The sequence below is a fragment of the Pholcus phalangioides genome, unplaced genomic scaffold (genome assembly GCF_987345545.1).
Source record: "Pholcus phalangioides strain wild (caught in Gottingen) unplaced genomic scaffold, Ppha-v1.0 ptg000002l_1, whole genome shotgun sequence".
Classification (NCBI taxonomy): Eukaryota; Metazoa; Arthropoda; class Arachnida; order Araneae; family Pholcidae; genus Pholcus; species Pholcus phalangioides.
This window is the reverse complement of record NW_028301595.1, coordinates 8246008-8270238: the sequence shown is the minus strand read 5'-3', so window position 1 is coordinate 8270238 and position 24231 is coordinate 8246008. Positions and strand designations below refer to the sequence as shown.

The 24231-nt window shown below is 34.8% G+C and overlaps 2 protein-coding genes and 1 non-coding gene across 9 annotated transcripts in view; 1 reads left to right on the top strand and 2 right to left on the bottom strand.

The window, feature by feature from the left end:
- Mys45A (SDA1 domain containing protein Mys45A) overlaps nucleotides 1-7697 on the bottom strand; it is a 40992-nt gene extending 33295 nt beyond the window's left edge. For both annotated transcript variants that reach the window (XM_089238012.1, XM_089238021.1), the window contains exons 1-4: nucleotides 7348-7697; nucleotides 4946-5050; nucleotides 2553-2651; nucleotides 649-831 (exon numbers count right to left, since the gene is read on the bottom strand). In XM_089238012.1, coding sequence (XP_089094138.1) covers nucleotides 649-831; nucleotides 2553-2651; nucleotides 4946-5050; nucleotides 7348-7437 — 477 coding nt within the window. In that variant the 5' untranslated portion in view covers nucleotides 7438-7697. The remainder of the gene's footprint in view (nucleotides 1-648; nucleotides 832-2552; nucleotides 2652-4945; nucleotides 5051-7347) is intronic.
- Nucleotides 7698-8394: 697 nt separating this feature from the next.
- Nucleotides 8395-8468, bottom strand: TRNAD-AUC (transfer RNA aspartic acid (anticodon AUC)). Its single transcript has one exon. It is a non-coding gene; the product is annotated as a tRNA-Asp (tRNA).
- A 131-nt stretch (nucleotides 8469-8599) lies between these two features.
- The window catches only part of Lztr1 (Leucine zipper like transcription regulator 1), a 29149-nt gene continuing 13517 nt past the window's right edge, over nucleotides 8600-24231 (top strand). The window contains exons 1-14 of one of the 6 annotated variants that reach the window (XM_089238096.1): nucleotides 8887-9175; nucleotides 12199-12371; nucleotides 13900-14155; nucleotides 14694-14756; nucleotides 15820-15876; nucleotides 17171-17250; nucleotides 19166-19274; nucleotides 19691-19829; nucleotides 19969-20108; nucleotides 20447-20590; nucleotides 21532-21586; nucleotides 22744-22947; nucleotides 23599-23697; nucleotides 23864-23999. In XM_089238096.1, coding sequence (XP_089094222.1) covers nucleotides 14013-14155; nucleotides 14694-14756; nucleotides 15820-15876; nucleotides 17171-17250; nucleotides 19166-19274; nucleotides 19691-19829; nucleotides 19969-20108; nucleotides 20447-20590; nucleotides 21532-21586; nucleotides 22744-22947; nucleotides 23599-23697; nucleotides 23864-23999 — 1369 coding nt within the window. In that variant the 5' untranslated portion in view covers nucleotides 8887-9175; nucleotides 12199-12371; nucleotides 13900-14012. Of the gene's footprint in view, nucleotides 9202-12198; nucleotides 12372-12651; nucleotides 12723-13899; nucleotides 14156-14693; nucleotides 14757-15819; nucleotides 15877-17170; nucleotides 17251-19165; nucleotides 19275-19690; nucleotides 19830-19968; nucleotides 20109-20446; nucleotides 20591-21531; nucleotides 21587-22743; nucleotides 22948-23598; nucleotides 23698-23863; nucleotides 24000-24231 lie in introns of all 6 variants that reach the window. The other 5 variants (XM_089238113.1, XM_089238122.1, XM_089238088.1 and 2 more) reach the window with 5 other exon arrangements.

Sequence of the window (24231 nt, the reverse complement as noted above, 5' to 3'; positions counted from 1 at the left end):
GCCCACCGGTTAACCAATAACAGTATAGGACTTTATACTTGAAGGTAATAGAACTACTTTCCAAGGTCACGAGGTAACGCGATTGTGGTAGATGGTGGGGAAATTTAAAAAAAATTGAAGTTTCTCCCTAAGTATCTTTTTCCATGTCTCGGAAAGAACGTGTCCCGTGAACAAAAATTTTCATGCTTCTTTTTCCTAAATTCCGGGTATTTGATGCACTACAGTGCATTAGCGGTACTTCCGCGAACCACAAACAAGAATTGGCACAAATGCACAGGGATTCGGCGACTTGGCGCACCATCTAGCAAGAGAACCGTTTCTGCGCAGTTCGGCGCAGCTCTTGCACCCCTGATATAATCATAGATGACTATTTTTAGCTATATACAGTTGACACTAATTTTTACCAACTAGTATGGACATGAAAAATTAGTTTGTAAAAAACGATTATAGGAATAGCATATTGTTTGTCTAAAATCTAATGTCGACTGTCATGTTTTCAATCTTATTATTTAAAAAAAAAATTATACATACTGTGTATTCAAGTAATTTATTTCAATGCATATTATATTCTATGCAAATAAAAAGAATGTTCAATTATGTGGCAAACATAAAATACTCCATGTTTTATAGAAAAAAAATGATACTCACTGAATTGAGTCGTATGTTCTTATGCTTTGCATTTGTATTTTTGATATCGGTTGTAATTTGAGCTTGAAGGAATTTTCTAAGAGCTTTGTCTTGACAACGAAGAAGTTCAAAAAAGAGGCTCAAGAAATCAGCTGGTGTTAACATACCTTTATTTCTCAACAGCACTATAGCCCGACAGAGTGTCTAGTTCAAAAAATATAAACAATAATTACAGGCTAATATTGCAAATGGTTTAATAAATTGCAACTTACAGATGAACAAAAAAATAAATGTTTTTCTCTTAAGTGGTGGTAATGAAAGAATTGCAAGTGCTTATTACTTGCCAAAATAAGATTTGCTTTCACAAAATTCTTTCCCTCTAGGAATCGTTAGCACATCCAGCTACTATTTTCTTGTGGCAACATGCATGATTTTGCACAGGTCTGTCAAGCCTTTTTGTAGGGTCCTGTTTTTGTGAAAATGTGCCTTAGCTTTGCAGAAATCAAAACAAACTAGTTAATTTTGTGAAAAAGAAACGAGATGTCATATTCATGACTTCCTTAATTTGCATTTTTTGAAGATTCCACTTATCACATCTGGAATGTTGTGCAGGGCCAAGAAAATGGAAATAAATTTCAGCTGGACAGACCCCTGATCATGCATATTAACATAATATAGTAGTAAATTCCTCTTTCGCAAACATTGGCGGGCCAGAAAAAGTTGTGCATAAAAGTCATTTGATAAAAGTAGTTTTTTCGGGTTCAAAGACCGTCGTCCGTTTGAGTTAGTTCTCAACGTTTCCCCAACACTAGTGGTTGCCAACACTAGTCCTGATGATGCCAACCATTAGTGTTGGGGAAACGTTGAGAACTAACTCAAACAGACGACGGTCTTCGAACCCGAAAAAACAACTTTTATTACTTGTAAAGTTTACAACTGAGTTTATTTTGAAAATGGAACATTTCCAGAATTACTAAATTTAGATTACAAGTAAAAATAATTTTTTCTCCAGAATGGGTTACTTTGTAATTGTGAAAAATAGCCCAACAAGTAGCATAAGGGAGTAGTATAAGGATATTTATAAATTATGCATATTTATCAAAATTCAATTGAATTATTTACATTCGAATTTATGCAATCTTCTGTTTTAAAAGAAAATTACTGGAAATATTACCTTTTGAATAAAATTGGAGATGGTTAAATCTGGAAAATTGGAAATTTCTACATCATTAGCTGATTCTCGAAGGTTTCACCTAGCCGAGGAAGGTATCCTTACTCTGGCTTGAGTAACATAAGAAACACAATCATTCTACAGTGCAAGCTTCCATAACTCCTGTTAGTGAACACCTCCACTAACGGACACTTTCTTGAATTGCATAGACAGACTTAATGTATTTTACTATCCATCAACAGACACTCCTCGCTAGTGGATAAAATTCTATCCCATGGATGTCCATTATCGAGAGGTTCTACTGTAAAATACAACTTTGAAAGCACTTATGAAAAATTTGCTTTTTCAAAAAAAAAAAATCCTTCACCCAAATAAGAAAATTGCATTATGTTCCCTTATGGTTGAGGCAACTAACTTTGCATTGTAATTTCTACTAAAAATATTCCCGTTTTGAATAAACCCTGTTGCATAATCTGACAGAGCCCATCCCAAAGATTCAGAAACCGTCAAAAAGTGCAGTTCAAGAAACAGTGAAAATCTTCCCCTTTTGAAAATAAGCTCCTCAGCTCAGATGGCAGAAATTTTCTTTCCCTTTCAGTGTATGAGGAAACAATAGAGGCAAATTGTAACAAGTCAAAAATCCACAGTATCGCACGTTGGCAAAATATTATTTACTAATTTACCATTGTGAAACAAGAAAGTGACGTAACATTTTTCCATCCAAGTATAGATTTTAAAAAAAAAACATACATACCATCCTAATGGCTGGATCTAGAACTGTTGAGTACTGCCTGAGAATGGAAATCAGTTCTTGAGGAAAAGACTTTGAATCATTTGGATAACATGAACTGACCTATAAGAATTAGTTACCCACTCATTAAATTATTCAAAAAAAAATTATGGAAAATGGGGGGAACTGAAAAAATAATAAAAGAAAGCGTTTAAATGACTATATAGCAATGAAACATTACACATCAGATATTGTTTCCAGGGCACAAGCCCATCAAACGCAAAAGCCTTTGCTGCCTGGTGATTGCCGAAGCTTGACAAATCGAAAAAAAAAAAAAAAGGTTTCAACTAAATTTCTTAGGAGCAGAACATTTTTTTGCAAGAGGGAAACACCAAGGTTTTTAACAACTGGCTGTTGTGAAGATGATTTTTTTTTTTGGAAAGAGTGAAAATTCAACTGCCTTTGCGGGGAATCGAACCCGCATCCTTTCACTTTCTGAATGAATGCCTTAGACCACTAGACTACAAAGGCAATGAATCTCTCAAGCTTTCCTTGGTGCTCGTGTGCACTAAACTACAACTTTTGTTGCCTTTAGAGTCTAGTGGTCTAGGAATTTCACCCGGCAAGTGAAAGGACGTGGGTTCGATTCCTTGCAAAGGCAGTTGAATTTTTTCTTTCCAAAAAAAATTCATCTTTGCAACACCCAGTTATTAAAAACCTTTGTATGGTAGCGGAGAGTGACATCATCCTTGCAAGAGGGAAACAGTCTGAAAAAGTTTCCCTTGATTTCTACGGGACTCAAGGTCTCTTTTTGTTATGGTAGACACAATGACAAAAAATTTGAAAATGTTAATATTGTCCTCTGCCTCCGATTTTATATTGAAACAAAAAAAAAATATTTTTATTTAATTTGCTAATTTTTTTAGTTTTGGCCTCCCAAAGCAGAATATGCTGAAATCTGCTATGTACGTTGCAGAACAATCAGTGCTGCTGTAGAACAATTTGGAACTTCACTACTATGGTAGTTTTTACTGCAGAACATTTCCAGTCAGCTGAAGGCCTGTTGCAGAACAATGCAAAACATTCTGCTTTAGGGGGTTTGGCTTCAATAATTACTGAAACAAAAGCTAATGTTTTAGTCACCACAGATGTCTGAGATTTGTCAAGCTGCTGTGGTGGTTGTGATACATAGCTGTTTCGCCACTGTTGGATCACACGGTGACATGATTCAACACAACTCAGTCGTCACTTTTCCAGCACGGATTTGGAGGAGGGCAATAAGTCAACACCCCTTATAGAAGAAGGCCTCCACACGAAGCTTATGACGTCACTGAAGAGGTCCATCTCACCTATAGCCATCAGATACAGCAGGCTGATGCATGTGCCATCTTTACCCTTTTCTGTAGTATATCCAATAACTATAGGTGAGATGGCCTTCTTCAGTGACATCGCAAGTTTTGCGCAGAGGCCTTCTTCTATATGCAGTGTTGAATAAGGCCGTCACCCCTCCTAAGTGTGGGGAAATACTTGAAAAATCAATCTGTTTTGTAAAATACAGGACAATCTCACAAAGCTATACAATCATTTGCACCAATTCCCAGACTTCAAATATCTATAGTTTATCATATTATGAAAAATTTCACAAAAAAAAAACATGTCATACAGTAAAAGTGAAAACTAGGGATTTCTTTTAGGATTACATCAGGTGACCTTATGGCGCTCCTGTATTTTTTCCCCCAATTTTTTCGCACCTACATCATAGTGAAAATTCCTGAATGTTCCGAGAGCGGCGATGCAGAAGACCCCAGGCGAGTGACTGGTGTGTGATTCTTTGGACTCCAAATTCAAAATTCTCGCTGACGATCAACTCATTTAAAGTGAGAGAGAAGAACAACTTTCAGAAGATAACAACATTGCTATCCAACCAGACACAAGACCGTTGGCTAGTAAAGCCTTTGAGTGCATCATCACAGCACTAAAATGGATGGAGATGCCTGAGTGCGACTATCTACAGCTACGTACAGTAAAGCAAATGTGAGATTTGGCTGTATGGAAACGACTAAAGACAGCAAAACCACTGACTTTGACTAATATGTTCAAGCAATGATCCATTTCAATACAGTATTTTCAATACAAAATGTAAACAAAATTGTTTTCATAGTCATTAAATTCAAGGTTGCATTGGTTTTAAACAGGGACGGTTTTAACGGTTCAAACCATGGTTAAGACTAAATAAACTGGCCTAGTCTATATTAGTTTCAGCCAGTTTTGACCACTTGAAGTGGCCCAAAGGAGAAATAAAAATTCTAGATTCTCTTGAAAGGAGGAAGAATTCGAGAGACTTGGCAGTAAACAAATAGTAACCTAAACCCTATAATCACCAAATGGAAGGAGTTGGGAATACAATGAATACCTACCTGAGCCAGAAACATAACAAGGTTGTCAAAATCTTCATTGTAATCTTGAGGTTGCATTCGGTGTAGATCAACCAATGAAGAGAAATGATTGTATTGCGTACGAAACTGAAATCGAGAAAAAATAATAAAAAGTTCAATAACAAATAATGTTATACTCTAAAAAAATATAATTTCTAGAAGATGAGTTATGACTATTATATTGTATAAAATACAGTAAAACCTGTCTTAACAGCTATCTCATGTTTCACCCTCATTTGGATATCTCAAAAGAGTTTTACAAGTAATATGCTTTCTATGTACTTTCTGCTGAAAAAACAGTAACGAGAATCAACTACTATAGTCTATGTTCATCATAATGATCCCCCCCCCCCATCCCTCTGTCAAAAACAGACATTATATAAAGCAGGGCTTGACAAATCGAGAAAAATGTAGGTGCTGGCCAATATTTTAAGAGCCAAGCATATTTCTTTTGCCAGCGCTACTGATCACACATAGAAAATTTCACACGTCAATACCTATTTTCTGGGAGCCATATGGCGACCTTAGATTTGCCAAGCCCTGATACAGGGTGATCATTATACAGGAAGCAAAAACATATAGGATAGTCATTATATGAAAACACTGACAGATGTTTCAATTTTTGTACTATGTAAGTGTCCTGCTGAAGGTTTGGCTTTCTTAAAAGGGTGTATTAATGCAATCAAGGAAATCAGCACTTGACAAGCAACTAAAAAATTAGTATTGGCACCTAAAATTTTCTATGTGTAGTTACAAAGTTGAAATGGGAGGTCAATGATTCACAAAAAATTTTTTTGGAACTTATATCAAAGCATCTGTCAATACCAAAGAATGTCACTATGTCCTGGAAAATTCAAAAGAAAAATAATTTTTGACCTGTTTTCCAAGGAAATGATGCCCAGATCCCTTTGAAATTCTTTTCGATCTAGATCAGCGTGCCACTTTGAGGGACAATAGAAAGACCCAGGGGGTCCGTAGAAGCTTTGTGTTTAGTATAGGACTCTATGGATTGGATTGTGGGTTATAAGAAAAATTCATGAACAAAGGGGCGATGGGACGAAAAGTTTGGGAAACTATAATTCTAGAGATGAAATATACCAAAGCTTATTGAGAAAAGGTAGGGCATGATATTGCTTCCTTAGTATATAAACCAAAGATTAATGAACATGGCAGCTGGTGGGTCATGCGGCCGCATGGGACGCCGCTCTAGAAGGGGGCGGCAAATAAAATCCGATTTGAAGGAGAGAGGGAAAGCTTTGGCGATAAAAAAAAATCATGATCAGGGGACGGCGCCAAAAATAGGTCTCGCACTGGTTAGAGATTTTTTTTGTAGCGCTTAGAAATTCTGATGATCTTGACATTACCAGCCAATCAGAGTCAAGCAACTGTGACGTCATAGAAACGTCACAGTAGACCGCGAGGCTACCGTAACTTTTAATCCATGTGGCGCTACCATATTTCCTAGCGACATTTAATAATGGATATTCTAAATTTAACTTCAGTTCGGCAACCAGGATTGATGCAGTGGGAAGTTCACGGGACGCTTAAAACGAAGGTTATGAGTTCGAGTCCCTTCGTAACCATCCAATTTTTTTTTCTAACATCTTCGTTTGAAAAGTTTAATTTCTTATTACATTTAACTTTCTTTTAACTGTTGCACGGGATAAATATGATTTATTATATTATAATTCACCACCAATTGTCAGATGCACGTGAATGAGTTGGGGGGGGGGGGGGTGTTCCCAAACAGCGAACTTGGCAAGACAGTGAAATGGGGGGCCACCCCCGTATAATAAGTTATCGTTTATTGAATCACTAAAAAATGTTTTCATTTTTTTTCTGATTTAATCCAAATGTGGTTCAGTTGCATCAAGTTGACAATAGTAACGGCTCGCGAAGCTGGGCCCTGCTATCATTTATTGATTCATAATGCTAATAGATTCGTTAGAAAACCAAACATAGAAATTGTGTTTCGGCAAACTACTGCATGTCAATATAATTATTATTATATATCATTATTATTATGATCGTTATAGTATTATAGTATTGTTAAATTGTATCATTGTAATATTATAGTGTGAGAAAACGAGACGTAATGACAAAATAAAAGCGAAATCGTTAATAGACGCTGGTGTTTGGCGATAAGTTGCCAAACGTAACATTAGGAGGTACACTTTACACATACGGTGATGTTTCTATAACGTCACAGTAGCCTGATTCTGATTGGCTGATAATGTCAAAAATATAAAATCTTAGAATTTCTAAGCGTTGGTGATTTTTTCACCCCTGGAGCCGTCTCTGTTAATGAGCAACGAATTCCCATTGCTGGACAATACTACCACTTCCACTTAGGTGAGAATAGAGAAGTAAATACGAAACTATACCTCATCGCGATATGATTCAGGATCCCGCTTTATCAAATTCTGAAGCTGCGGTAAGTTCATCGGGAGCTGGTTATTAGCACGTGGCTTCATTTTTTTTTTCTATTTACAATCAAATATCACTTGTATATTGGGATTTCAATTTCTAAAACACACAGCGATAATAGTTAGCGAGTGGTCTACTGACACGGACATTGAGAATGAAAAAGTTTTTAGACTTATTGTCGTTGGCTCAGAATATTTCCCACCCCGCAATCTGTCATTTAGTTATAAGAGCTCTAAACTAAATTTTTTTTAGTCCTCTCTAAAAATTTCGAGGCATAAACATGGAGGACACGTGCTTTTCTTGTACATTTCTAGCAAGGAATCTCTTTAGCTCAATTGAACCCTTGTTTCCCTGACAAAGAGGCGGTTCTGATCAAATTAATCAAGGCTATCGGCTGCAAGAGTCTTCTGAGCTATAAGTAAACTCAGTATAACTAGGGTGACCATACGTCCCGTATTTCCCGGGACAGTCCCGGTATTTTCTCTTTTTTTAGCCGTCCGGACTTTTTGGCAAAAGTGTCCCGGTTTTTCCCGTATTTTACACGAAGCCTACTTGAATTTTTATTCTTTATTGAAGTCGAAGATTGAAATTATTTTTCAACTCAAATTATTTTATGATAGTTACAACTATATATGGGATATTAATCTCCCACATTTGCCCTGGTAAACGTTTTTTTTTCGTGGAATACATTTTAATCCACTGCAATTCGCAGTAATGCATCATTTTCCCCCATTGTGATTTTTCCGTAATTTCAACAACATTTGGCAACTTTGTTTTGGTTTGGCGTCGTTTTTGGCGATAATTGGCAATGTCCCGTATTTTCCCGTATTTGGAATGCCGATGACCCGTATTTCTCTCGAGAAAATATGGTCAGTCTAAGTATAACTAAACTTTACTTTTCACATGAATGTCACTCTTCACTTGTTAATACAAGATATACGGAAGACTGGATGTTGTGAAAATATTTATTATTTGAGATGTTAATTTTTTTAAGAAAGGAAAAACTCATCTCTACCGGGAGTCGAACCCGGGTCTCTCGTTTGATGGACGAGTGCTCTGACCACTAAGCTACAGAGGAGATAGAGATTTTCCTTCGCTAGAGCGTATATATGTGCCGAACGGAACCGTGCAATGGACGGTGAACCGATCAGCCAATAGTTCATGGACAACAAGCCACCAGATGGTCATATATATATGACATGAATGTCACTCTTCACTTGTTCGCTTTCACTTCCGTTCGGCACATATATACGCTCTAGCGAAGGAAAATCTCTATCTCCTCTGTAGCTTAGTGGTCAGAGCACTCTCGTCCATCAATCGTGGGACCCTGGTTCGACTTCCGGTAGAGGCAGAGATGGGTTTTTCCTTCCTTAAAAAAATTAACATCTTAAATAATAAATATCTTCACAACATCCAGTCTTCCGTATATCTTGTATAAACTTTATTTATAGCTCAGTGTCTGAAAGAGTTTCACAAATGTCGCAGTCAAAGCCGACAGTACAGCAGTGTAATGTTATTTGTTTTTAAGCTTGTCATACTTGACAGGGACAGCCCTGTGAAATGTTGAAGTTGTCATATTTGAAGATGACGAATGCACAATCATTTCTCTTCGTTTATCTCATGTATTTGAAAATGAAATCTTTTTATTCATTGAGATAACCTCTTGATGTGTAAATATTTCATTGATGTCTATTTCGTTCTTTGATCATTTTCAAGTGCTGTGGGTATGACTTAACCCATCTTGTCAGTGACCAAATCCTTGACTTTGATGATTGTTTGAAATGGGTACAGATATTTTTTCTCCCCAGAACGTAATTAAATTATATTTATACTAATTGTATGCTAAAACGCTGGAATTACACTATACAAGTATTAGAAAATTTTTCTTTCATAAAACTTGAAATCGATTACATTCAAGCGAATGTAACCGATGCAATTATTGGTTGTTTCCAAGTTTTGTAAAAGATCTTTTATAGTGTAATCTCCTGGCCTAAGAATGGTACGAATGTCATTTAAAATTACAGGTGATTATGATGGACTAGATACCAAGCACAGAGATGAAGATGTGTTGAAAGAAAATTCACATGCCTGAGCAGGGACTTGAACCACCAATCTCTCACAGACCAAGAGTGCTATACCATTAAGCTATAGGAAACTGATATTTTCTTCCCTCGGAGCATATGTGTGTGTGTTCATCTTAGCTCAGCTAATAGCTGGTAATGACGATAGCTCCCAGATGGTGACATGCAGAAAAGAAACTGTCACTCTTTGTGCGTCAAAGTATGATGGACTGGGTCGCAAGCGGGGATGAAGATTATTATTATTATTATTGGTATTGCACTTATTCAGTCTGTGAGAGATTGGGGTAAAGGTGAAAATAAAGAAATATCCATACTGTCTAGAGTCCACTGGACCTGTTAAATCCAGTGACCACGCATGAACACGAGCAGGAAAAAAAAAAATATTTTTACATTGGTTGAACGCCGCACTGATGGGGCTAATTTTTTTCATATTAAACACATTGAAGTACAAATAAAAATAATTTCACTCATCTATTATTTATCATCTATCATTTATTTTTAGTAAGTATGTGCACATTAACTGAAATGTGCTACACAATCATTAATCTTTAAGGTATGGACACCTGCTTCCGAAGGAATTCTACTACGGCAACTGAATGCTGTCGTTGGGATTAAAATCCTTGGATCAGCATAGCATAACCCATTTTGGCGATGTGCTGGAGGTTTTTTTTGTAGCAAGAAAAGTGCCAGAAAACATGATGAGGAGTCGCCAAGAGTGAAAAGGTGTCATGCTCTCGGATGTCTTTCTTGCCAAAGAAAAAAAATTGCCAACACATCGCTAAAAAGGGATTACTATGGCTGTTAAAACAAAAAAAATTACAATAAAAAACTAATAGTAAAAACAATAACAAAACAACATTTTTAGATTATATTAGGGATCAAGTTTAAAATGTGTAACATCTTACATTAGATGTAGGATTGAAAATAATAAAATCCAGCACTCCCTTTCTCTTAAATAATACAACGGTCCCTACTGATGTATAAATAAATATTCTCTGGAATATAAATGAAAACCCTGACTCTCTTATAAATAATTAATTGTCAAGGCAAAAAAAAAAGGCTGTGGGCTTAGTCCAAAACATTCTGTGTGTTCTATAATAATCTGTAACGGTTAATATTCAAAAAATTAATAAAATGAAAATATATGAAATGCACAACTTGAGAAAATGATATATTCCAACAAAAAAAAACAATGTATCAGGGTTTTCTGGGAAAATGATTTTTATGATACACACTAATAGGATACAATGTATAAATGAACAAAAAAAAGCTCTAAAATGCTAATGGACCCCATTTGAATGCATCGCCGGTGCTGTATACCAAAGCCTATTATTATTGGTGATTATAAGGTATATTATAAGGGTGAGGTCACTTTCATAGGTTAACCAACAGCAGCAAAAAAGGAAACGGTAGCCCAGAAGCTGAATGAATAATAATCGCCATCAGAAAAAAAAAATGTCAATTGAAGCAAATGGCCAACTATCACCTACCAAAAAGAGAAGTGGTAAGAGACTAGAAAGGAAGTTGCCAAAAAGAAAGTAGATGATGCTATAGCTGTTCCAAAGCTTCTAATGATATTTTTGTGTACCTTATGTCTCTGAGCATTTCCTACTCAAAATGTGCTCTTTTTTTAGGGAGACCAAATAATTGGCACATATCTTTTAGCTCACATCTCTATATTGTAGCAAAAATTTGTGTAACTGATGGAACATGACAGTATCTAATTTATAATAAATTTCATACCTTTCGGGCTGTTATGGTTATAGAGAGTACCTAATTTGAGTCCCTACAGAAAAGCACATGAATTTTCTCTCCTGAATGCATCTTCATCTGCGCTTAGTATCCAATCCATCGTACTTTGTATAAACAGCAGCGAGTGATATTTCTCTCTATAGCTGATTAGCTTATGAAAAATTTGAAAAAAAAAATCTAGAAAAATGTAATGTGTCAGAAGGGTTACTGAATGCCCTCAATTTTTTATGATACAGGGTGGGCAAAAAGTCCGTAGAAGTTTTAAAAATTCGTAAAAACCGAAAAAATAATTAAATAAACGGTTTGCAGGGTTAGCATCGCTAGGTCACAGGAATTTTTTTAAGATAGCAAAAAAACCTCAAAAAACATCTGATAGATGGTGCTGGTATGAGCAACATCGGTGGAAATATGCAAGTGAAGTGGTTATAAGAACTTGCGGCCCTAATCCACAACCAGATCACTGTTGTAAACCATGTATGTGGACCGGCTACACTCTGCCGCTGCTGAATTTGTGACTCGCCTGCAATGTATTATCCCCTGTAGTGGTGGTCATGTGGAACACATACTGCTGTAATAAACGATTTGGAGGCATTCTGTTCATTATTTGCATATCTTTTCTTTGACTTGGGAATTTCAGTGCCATCTATTGGATGTTTTTTAGTTGGTTTTTTTTGTCTTGTCCTAAAGAAATTCCCATGACTTAGCAATGCTAACCCTGCAACCCGTTTTTTATTTCGGTTATTTTCCCAGTTTTAATGAATTTTTAAAGTTTCTACTGACTTTTTTCCCACCCTGTATTTTGAAGGCTTTCGTGGTTTTCTTAATTTTTCTGATTTTTTCTTATTTTCAGGTTTTTAAAATTACTTTTCTTTCTACAGAAAAAAATTGCACTGTCTAACATATATCTCTTTATCAGAATTTTTTTTATTTGGATTTTTTTACCACACATATATATTTTTTACACGCTTTGACCAGCCAGCCGCCTTCGAAATTCAATGAAAATTAGAATCCAAGTTGCCTCTACGCAGAGCAAATGTTATTCTATCCACAGATCCCTATAGGCTCCATTGTACTAGTTTGAAGAAGACTGTCCGAATTAGCACTGGAAGAAAAAAATTGTAGCATTCATCTGGCTGGAATACCAACAGGTAATATTTCCTTCCAGTGCACAGTGCAAGTCCACAACTAAGGGAGGAAAGGGTAGCTGGTGCGCTGGACTGTAAGACCAGTAATGGCCCAGGCTCTGTCATATGAGGGATATAAGCCTTTTACCCCGAGGGGGTTTCTTAATTAGGAAGTTCATAATATTAGGTATGCTGGACTAGAAAGGACAATTAGTGTAATTTTTTTCTGTTTAAAAATTATGGCGGGAACACACACCGAAATGTACTGGCTCTAGGTGACAGAGTTAATTTTTTTTTTTTTTAGTTTCTGCTCTGGCACCATGCGCTGTGAAGAACCCAGGGCTGTCTCAACACCTTCATGGGCTCCCAGGCAAAGTCATGTTTCTTCTTCCTGGCTGGACATACCTGTCTACTCATTTTGTTTATTTCTGAATGGAAGGAGGAAAAAATAACGCCTGAGAGTGGTCTTAACTAAACGCATGGATCTAGTGGAGAGAGGGGGGATTTTATTTTTTATACAGTAAAAAATACTACAAAATAAGAGTGTAAACCTTCCCCCCCCCCCCCCCCCCCCGTGTACAGCAATGGCCTTTTACACAACACAACATGAATATTCAGGGCATCGGTCACACATTTCCACTTCAAAATGTATAAAACAGGGCAGCACTCCCTCTGGAACACAAAACATGCAAAGCTCTTTCACATAAATACAGTAAAACCCCTATTTTGTGAACACCAGAAGGACATAAAAATTGTTCGTAAAAGAGGGGGGGTCACTATACGCAAATCTTAAATACAAGGTACACATACATTTAAAACACAGCTTCTAGTATGCATCAATTCCTTTAAAACTTTTAGCATAATGTTTATGAAGTGCATTTACAGTTAAGTAGTTGTAGTATCTATAACCAATTGTGAAATGGTAAATACAGTGGATTCCGCTTATGACATTCGTCTAACAAACTCATCATGAAAAACACTCACCTAAGCGGGAAAACACTTAAGCATTAACTCTTAATAAGAATTACTTGACGAGTTGAGGCCTGAAATATAAGTCATACTAAGTGAGAAAACATAAAGGGGGGGGGGGGACATTTTATTGGAATCCACTGTAAACTCCACTGTAACAGTTTTTAGTCCTTGTGCATTTCAAGATGCATTGGGTGCTGTCTTCAGAGGAATTAGATAGCTAACAATCAAACATATGATTTGCTAACCTGTGATAGTCCTCATCATTATTTGCCTAACACTTCTCCATTTGTAAGTTGATAGAATGATAGCACATCTGATCAAGTCAGATGGTAAGGTCGAAACAAACGTAAGCTCCTGTTTCTGTCTAAAGATCTCACCTCCATTTTGACCTTAGCATCTGACATTATCAGATGTGCTAATTCTCACTCCCCAAGAATTGGAGCATCTAATTCAAAACTGTCAAATTTTAAGACATTGCAAGACATGTATTTATAAAAGCTATAAATAATTTCTAGTTTTTTCCTGTTTGTTTATTAATTGCACTATGTAATTTAAGCATTTTTCCCCTCCTTTTTGACAGGGAATTTCTAAGCTCAACAAGCGGTTTCCACATTGTGAGACAAAAGAATCAGTCCTCCTCCTTTGATAGGGCACCATAGCACTTGTTTTGGAATTGCTGAATAACACAGGATAATGGCCATTACTAGGCCATTAGATTGTCAAAGCGACTGCAACTGGCCTGAAAGTGCAGAGTTCTTGACCTTAGATTTTGGTCCATTTGAAACCGTCCATAGGTGGCGCCGTATGCCAGAATGTGATGAGTTTGTTGGTGCAAGGTATGTAATATGTGTTACTGGTCATTTACAACATTTCTCATTCTCACGTGCAATATCTACCCCTGATATTTTTTACACATTAAAAAGAAGTGCAAAAACATTGTTATGAAATAAACCTCAATACTTATACACTTGCTTAATTTTCTACCTTCTCATATTTTTTGGCTGTAGACAGGGTCACAGGCACTGGAAAAAGGGAGTGTTGAATTCACCATTCAACTGCTCCTTCTACATTGCACAGGGCTCCAAAATGTGTTCTTGTCCCAGCTGATGAAATATCTTTTTGCAACCCTGGTAGTCCCACAGTGCTAAAAAAATATGAACATTTAGCATTGGGCTGAGCAATTCTGTTTTTTTTTTTCAGTGTGATCCTGCAAATCTAAGTGGAATAATTCATAAAATATTGATACACTAATTTTTTTGTGGAGTTAAAGTTGCTGTCTTTTCCAGGTCTAACTATATAATTGATGCTATGTTTAAAACTAACATTCAAAACATAACTAATTGAAACTTTCACTGTTTCTCAATTTTATATTAGGAGAAGCAAACATACCGTTGTTGCCTATAAAGATGCTGTTTTTGTGTTCGGTGGTGATAATGGGTAAGCTATTGTTGTCTCAGTTTCCTCTATGAAAAGTTATTGCTTTTTAGTCAATGAATGTATCATAGTAGGTAAAGCAGTTTAGAGGTTAGCTTTAAATGTGAAAAGGCTACAAAAGCTCTCAATTTTCTCATAATTTTTGACTATTCATCATATATCTGTTGTGAATGCTCACACAAACTTATCAATACAGTGATACCCCCAACTTGCATGAATAATTCAATCCACACAAGGCAAACGATATAAGTAAAAAAAAGTGTAAGTTGAGGTAAATTTTTCCGATGATAATGCTCGACCTCCTCACAAGGAGCAATGAGATAAATTAGCAGATTTTCTTTATTCTCTATCTATTTGTCTTTTTTTTATGTGACTTTTTCTCTCAAGGAAAGATTTCTCTCTAAGAATGGGACGTGAAAAGCCTTCAAGATTTGTTCAAGATATGTGAATTGAGGCATGGGCAGAGATATGGGGGAGGCCCAGCATCAAAGGTGGAGTCGACTCATCTAATGTATATATGAATTGACATCATCATCACCGCCCAGACTTCCAAGTCTATTTCCACCTATGAATTGAGGAAAATCATTTTTAGGGTGAATCGGTGAAATGACATAAATTAAGAGTTACGTAAATCGGGTATTACCAGGTGTCTGTCTAGACCTTTTTTTTTTATATTTTTGTGAAAGGGGGCCATTAATTTTGTATGCATTGAAACAATGTAGTTAATTTTTCACAAAAGAAATGCCATTGAAAGGTCTGGAAATGGGCCCAGATTTTTGCTCAACAAAGATCCCTAATTACTGTAAGTTTTCGCCATCAGGTGTGACTCTTTTAGTAATACATACACTCACAAGGCTTTTACCCAAAACCTTTTCTCAGAAATGTGTTTGTTATGAAAATTCTGTTTGATTGTTTCTCAACCACCTCATTGGGCATTTTGCCTGTTGTGGCCTTGTATTTGTATATTAGTAAAAAAAATTTACCAGTTATATATATAATATTTTTCATTCTTCCTCTTTCTTTTTAATTTTTCTTTTTAATTTTTCTTTTTAATCGGATAATGTAGGAAACATATGTTGAATGATTTGCTCAGATTTGATGTGAAAGACAACTCATGGTGCAGGTACATATTTTATGTACAAATTTTTTAGTTTTTCATATGTTTTGAGGTGAGACATTATTTTGAATTTTATGGCATTACTTTAACAATATATTTATGGTTTTTTATTCGTTATTCAGCAGTTTAATTCTTCTTTAATTCATTTGATAATACCTAATAATACGGGATGTTTCAAAAATAATCATTCAATTTTAAAAAATCATACCTTTTCTGCTTTTAATCCATTTTGATCGAATAATGCATAGGTAGAAAGAGGGAAATCTAGAGTTTCGCCCAGTTGCAGACAGATACCACTAGCACTCTTCCTTCGGCCGCCATTTCATTGTTTGTCAAGATGGTCACTGCACAACAGAAGTTGTCTTGTATTTTAAGCTTCATGAAGTGTGAGTCTGTAACAACTGTTCATTGTGTTTTTCGTCGACAATACCCTGGTGTTGAACTTCCTACCACTCAAGAGCATTAGGCGATGGTATAAACAATTTTGAGAAATGGGTTGTCTGTGTAAGGAGGGAAATCCCCTGGCTGCCCTGGCATGTCAGACAAAAATGTGGAGCACAATGAGTTTTGCACGTATTGTCCACAGAAATCCGCTCGCAATGGATGCAAACATGCTCACAAGAGCTTGGGACGAATTTGACTACCATATAGACATATGCTGTGCATCCCAAGATGGACATATTTAGCACCTTCAATTTGGTTTGTAAAAAAACTTTACGATTAGCCATGTAATATAAAATTGATCTTACATTCAATATTTTTCATAATATACACATTTCAAATCGGGTCATTCTTTTTGAAACACCCTGTATATCATAAATGCAGCCACTGTGGGGGTAGAGTGGTCATAATGACGGACTTGCATCGCGCTGACCCGTGTTCGAGCCCCACTGTCACTACAGTGGTGGTTGGCTGAGGTTGGTTTTCTGTGGTTCATAACTTCAAGGCGCAAATGTGAGCAACAATCTCTCTGTTAAAAAGTCTCGCCCCAGAGAGCAACAGTCCTACAAACAGTACAAATATTCAGTCATTACACTTCACTCACTTCACTTCTGAGATATTGATGGCAGCACTAAAAAATCATACACAACACTAGATACACACTTTAGACTGTTAGGTACACATACTTACACTTCCGGCACAACTCACTAGGTAGTAAATTGCCCATGGCGATAGACTTGAGTTGTGCTCCGCTTGAAAAAAAAATATAATATATATATATATATATATCATAAATGCACAGAACATGTTTCATCTATGTATGCATGTATATAGAATTCCTAATAAAATATTTTTACAGGGCGTTCACTACTGGTTTACCTCCCGCCCCAAGGTATCACCATTCTGCAATTGTACATGAGAATAGTATGTTTGTATTTGGTAGGTATTACTTAGGATCATGAAATTCATAGTTTGTTTGGAATCTTGTTGTATTTGTTACTACTGTTCTAAAATTCTTATTTTGCACTTTGCTTGGGAAGTAAGGGATCAAATAGTATTCTGTTATTTTATCCATTACTTCCTCCTTCCCATCAATGTAAATACGTTAATGGTGATAGTGTTAAGGTTTGTCTATTTTAGGGGTCTTCATTGTTTGACCAGCCTTGGAAGACGATTAAATTCAAAACCTAATTCGATAAAGCCGCCTGATGCAAGGTATTTTCCAGATTCATCAGTAATTTCACTTGCATTTAATAAATTAATATAAAAATGAGTGAGGCTTGGTGGGGGGGGGGGGAGACAAACACTTCTTGAGGGTCTCTATTTTATATTATTTCAGGGGAGAAAAAGGTCTAATCTATAAAGTACTACATAATTACAAAATCTGCATAAATTCTAAAAAATGTCTTAATGAAAGAAATGATTTCAGAAAAAATTATTTAAGAGAAACTTAAAAAATTATTAATGAAACAATTGTGAAATAAATGAAAAAATAATTCTGGAGCAGAAACAATTAATTTGAGAATCATTTTAAGTAATTTCAAAGCCAATGAAATTAATAATTGATTAATCAAGAACTTTTTCAGAATTGATGAAAGAAATAATTTTGGAATTAATCAAAATTCATAATTAATGAAAGGAATAATTTCAGAATAAACAGAATTTTCAATTCCTCATAGTTGACCACCCATGGATCCTTTTGTTACATAATGCTATTGTACTGAATCCAAATTTCATCTTAGAATTATTTAATATGAATGAGTGATTGAAATATGAAATGGGGGCCTGCAGGCTTTGTGAAAAGTTTCAATTTAGCCCTTGATGTCGGAAAGACCCTTGGTCTGATCAGTGCACATGAAGCTCTTGTATTTTTTTCCCCTTTGTTATTTGCAAAAAAACAACACACACAATAACATACAATACAAGAGGCGAAAAATACAGGATAAAGACAATGCAACAATAATAATAATTCATACACAAAATCTCTAGGAATCCATTCTGCTCGTTTTAAAGCTTAATAAAATTTCTGTATATAATAGGCTAAAGCATGCTCTGTTACATTTCAGGGCAGATTTTTATTTCATTTTTATATACTACAGATATATATCTCGCACAATATGTTCAGAACCAGCAAAAATATTACCTCATTCAAAGGAAATCAATTAGTTGAAATGTTCTGGATTACACCTCCATTACTTCGGTCTCCCGGACTTTTCTATTATCTACTCATATTTTAGGTGAATTCATCGTAAAATGGTAAATTCCTTTAAATAAAAAAAATAATCCAAATAAATTTCCTTTGTTCTTTTCAATCTTGTAAAAGTTTTGCCTTTCGAACATAATATTCATGATTTTTTTTAAAACCTTTTGCTAATTTGATGGAAAATGTACATTTATGCTTACATTTTTTTTTTGAATATTTTTTTTTAACTTTTCAGAATTTTTTTTAATTTTTCTACAAATAGAAAAATTTTGATTCAGAATCCAAATTATTTCCATATCAAAAAAATCCATCTGCGAATTATGTTGAACTCGCTATTAAATACAGTCATCCGAACATGCCAAGAATTAAGAAATAGAATATTCTGAATGTAAAAAAACAACTTACTTGAAATTGGCTTTCTTCCAATGAATTTCTTAAAATGTAATTATAAGGAAAATTGTTTTTTTAAATGTCACCAAAACCTGTTTTGTTTTAATTTTTATTTTTGTCATTCGTGCCACTGAATCTCAATATTTTGTATTTAATATTCAATGCAAAAGTATGTGCATATACAGTATATTATTTTGTTTGATTCGTGTGTAGTTTTTTCGTGTGTAATGTGATTTTTCTTTACATTTGTTTTTTTCTTAGGTGGATATACTGGTGACATACATTCAAATTCTAATCTCACTAACAAGAATGATTTGTTTGAATACAAGTTCACTTCAGGACAGTGGGTTGAATGGAAGTTTGAAGGAAGGTTTGTCATTAAATTGTTTCTTTTTTGTATAACATGTCATGAAATTTTGTATAGTAACTGACAAGTGAAAAGTGGAAAATATAGATTAGGTATTTTGTATTTTTCTACTAGATCTTATAACTTTAATATCAGGATAAACCATTTTACTCTTTTCAAAGTGACAAATTAGTCAGACCATAAATTATGCATTTTCCGTTAGATTTTTACAAAGGTTGCATTGAAATTTTGATAAATCACTTGCATCTGTTTTCTAGGTATGGAAAAATTGAGATTTCTAACTAAAAAGTTAGAAACTAAGTTAAATTTGGAGATTTAGATGTGAAAAATCAATAACAGCCACACATATGATGTAGCAGTGCATCAATATTTGCTGTTTGCATAAAGAAAATTATTCATGTTTTCATTTCAATATCCAGGAGACCAGTGCCCAGATCAGCTCACGGTGCAACAGTTTATGATGGAAAATTATGGGTTTTTGCTGGTTATGATGGGAATGCAAGACTAAATGACATGTGGACTATCTCATTAGTTGGTGACACAAAAGTATGGGAGGAAGTAAGTATGTCTTATATGTATGTATGACTTACTTATATGATTCCTATTATTGACTTCTATACAAAATAATTGAAATGTAATATAAAATGTAAAATTATATATATATATATAAATCTCTTTTATGTATTTTATTTTGTAGGTGTCTCAGCTTGGTGACTGTCCACCAACATGTTGTAACTTTCCAGTAGCTGTTGCGAGGGATAGCATGTTTGTTTTCTCTGGTCAGAGTGGGGCAAAATACACAAATAGTCTTTTTCAATTCCATTTCAAAGAAAAGAGGTACTGTAAAAGTATTCACATCAAAATATGTGGTGAAATAAAATAACTCATCTGTCAAATAATCAAACTTTACCATGTGATGTATGGTAAAAAAATGAGAAGGGATCTTTTGGAGCTTCATTTTTGCATATATAGTGGAACCTCCCATATAACAGGCACTTTTTAAATTCCATGGAATAGAGGCCCAATGTATTTCATTATCTTTTAATGGAAAATACCAATATTTTGGATAACAAATTGTTTGGTCCCATGGGTGTCCAATATCAAGAGCCTCCACTGTAGGCATGTTTGATGCCTTGCTCCACAATGAGCACTTTATCATTAATTTTATTTTACAGGTGGACCCGTATATCTACCGAGCACATATTAAGAGATGCACCACCGCCACCTACAAGACGATATGGCCATACAATGGTTGCCTTTGACAGGCATCTGTATGTGTTTGGTGGTGTAGATAATACATTACCAAACGATTTACACTGGTAAGTTCATTTTGCACATATAGGAGAACTTTCAATTGAGTTGTTAATAAGAATATTTATAAAATTTTTGTTGACAAACCTAATAATTGATGAAAAATTCATCGTTTTTAGGCTGACGTGACAAAGTTTTTACTTTTTGATGTTTCATTTGCATGAGTGGTAAACATTTTCAAAAAATTGTACATAACGCAAAAAAAAATACTGTTATTTATTTCTTCTTCCTGCTTGAGTCGTAGTTAAAGCAGGCATTGCAGAACTTCATTAAGATTGGACAGTTGAGCAAGATTTTTCCCATTGGCTAGAGTTGTTTTTAAGGGCTCTGGATAATGTGTGGGTGCCAATTTCATCATCTTTAAGATGGGAAACCAAGCATTGCTCATCTCTTCATCCTCTCTTCCTTTCTGTTGATTCAGTTCTCATGCTTTTGAATCTCTATTGCTTCTCTAAATATGCGTGAAAATGATTTTATGTAGCAGAATAACACTTGAGTGTTCATGAAGAGAATTTTGTGATCAGTAGTGCTTGGTTTTCCTTCTTAAAAATGATAAAATTTACACCCATGCATTATCCAGAGCCTTTGGCTCCTTCGCTCTAATAATCATATCTGGCATATGAAAACACTGAACCCAATCCTTCTAAATGACTTCCCCTGGATAGCAGGTTGCTGCTTTTGAATGGAACATGTAGAATCATATATCTGCTGCACCCTTGTGGCAATAGTAATTGGAATTAGCTGAATTCAGACTAGTGTCAGCACATTTCAGTTTTTCATGGCTTGTCGTTGGTGGATAGCTTGACAGTGCTCCTGAAAGCCACAACACACATTTAGATTCACTGACACAATGTATAAAATTAATTACTGAATCATTTTAGATGATTGTTTTTTCTTCCATGAAATCAAATATTTGACTGAATGTATGTACGTATATTGCCATTTACAGTTTTGATCTGGATTCCCAAACCTGGTCTGTCATACATCCTTCTCCTGATAGTGAAGTAAGATATGTTCATTTAGGTTTTCATAATGTACAGATCTCAATTAAGATGTTTCCTATTTAAAAAAATATATGTATCTCATTTTTAAATATATCCCAAATAAGATACCCAGTTTGAAAAATCTCAATTTTATTACTTCCCTATACTTATGCATTTTCTGTTGAATAAATTTTTTCACTCTATAAGTTTCTCTTGTATGGTCCTGACAACAACTACTACAGTAAGACCTCAATATAATGTCATCACTTTTAACATCGTCTGGCCTATGAAGTCACTTTGGTATTGGTCTCTGCCAGCATATTAGTGAATTAAGATTACTCATAACTGAGTAATTCTCATTCATACCTTCAGTAACTTCATTACCCTTCTTATGAAGCAATTTTTATTCTGTCCCTGGGGTGACATTATTACTGTACTTAACCATACCTAGTAAAAATTCCTCTCTTGAATTTCTTACAATTCAGTGAATGCTTACCCTAATGTATTTATTTATGTTGTCAGATTTATGTGTGTTCCATGCTCTACTGCTGTTGCCATCTGTCTTTAGAAATGAAAGTTTCAGATGCATGGTTTGTGTTATGTAAGTTTCACATCAATGGTCTGCCCGTTATCTGCAGAGAGACTTTTTCAAATGGAAGACCGTCTTGCATTTATGCCTCAAAGTTAGAGGTCTCAATATCTAGATGTCTTAATCGGAATCCTCTCTTTTTTTTTTGGCTTATTTCATGTTAAAATTTCTTTCAGTCACTACAAATTTAACTTAAAAATATGTTAATCATATATTTGTTCCTCTTTTATTGAAATAATCATTTTAGTCTCTGAATGACATATTATTTTCACATGAAATCAAGTGATCCTGATCATGATAAACTCTTAAATTCATGCTATTTGCTACTTTTCAATGTAACTCAACATCTTTTCATTTAGCATCTCCCCCATTGCAAAATTTTATTCTTTATTCTAAAAAAATGGAAATGTTTTATGAAAATTGATTAACTGTCAATGAAGGGTCATAGAAATGTGTTGCCTTTGTAAAAACTCAAGAATGTTGGACAAAAAAACCCCTAGATTTCAAGGTTTTTGAAACCTCCTAATATAGTTAATCAAGTTGGTGGAATTGCGAGTGCCTGTTTTTTTTTTTTTTTTTTGTCCCTTAGGTGCCAACTGGTCGACTTTTTCATGCAGCGACTGTGATAGGTGATGCAATGTATATATTTGGGGGAACTGTTGACCATCATGTAAGAAGTGGTGAAATATATAGGTTTCAATTTTCTCGGTATCCCAAGTGCACTTTGCATGAAGATTTCGGACGTCTTTTGCAAAGTCAACTGTTCTGTGATATGGAGTTTTTAGTTGGATCTGTGAGTAAACCATTCAGTGAAAATAATTTCATTGTTGCCATTAATGTTATTTTTGGTAGGTTTATTTATTTGTTAATTACTTTTCATTTATCATAATTATGTTGTGTCAAATTCAGATTTGTATAATTTTTGAGAAATTTTTTTTTTTTTTGCTCTGTTTGATTACAATGATTATTTTTCTTGAAATTTTTGTTTTTTCTGATAAAAATAGCTATTTTAATGGTAGAAATGAATTACCTTTTGGGTGAAACAATATGCTAGGCAAAAAACAACGCGTGTAGACCAAAATTGGAAAAAGGAACCACGGCCAGATGCGTTTCGGAATGGTATGAAGTTCCTTCATCAGTAGCAAAGAAAAAAATTGGAAGATAGTGAAAATACTCCTTATAGCGGGAGTTACTCGTTGTTCCAGACAAAGAGTCAAGTTTAAAAAATTCAATTTTTCAATTCAACTCTTTATTTAGAACAGCGAGTAACTCCCACTATACTAATCTTCCAATTTGTTTCTTTGCAACTGATAAAGGAACTTCATACAGTTTCGAAACGCGTCTAGTCGTAGTTTTTTCTCCAATTTTGGGTCTACACACATTTTTTCCTAGTATATTATTTTAATGGTCTTTCTTTTTTTTTATTCTGTTTGATGTTCTGCAGGAAGAACAAAAGATTTTAGCGCACATTGCATTTGTTTCGGCCAGATCGCAGTGGCTTCTTACAAAGATTAGACTTGCAAAAGAGAAGGAGAGTGATAAGGTGATTATAAAAAATATTTTGCTCCCTGTTTTGTTTATTAGTGATTTTTTTTTTCAATTTTCTTCTTTTGGTGATTCGCACCACCAACAAGGTGTTTGCTTATAAAAATATCTTTTTCATTTTCACTTAACAATTCTATAGTTTTTTAAATATATTTCATTTGTAGCAGCTACAATCAACTTATGGAGAATCACCTGAATCATGGCCCATGTTGAGTGTCAAACTTCCAGATGCTGATCCAGAAGCATTCGAATTAGTTTTAACATATATTTATACTGATTGCATTGACCCCACATCTAAAAGTATGCTATTTTCCTGTTTTTATATCTATCTCTAGTTAATACTCAATACTATACTGTGTTAAAATAAATATAGATGAGAAGTATTAGAAATATCACATTCATGTTTTAGCTATTAGTTATTTTATTTATTATGCATAACGTTCAAGATTATGTATTATGAAATAGTGCATTACCGTGTATTCCACAGCTCAAACTTCTGTTTCCTAAATCTTTATTCATACAGTGGACTCTG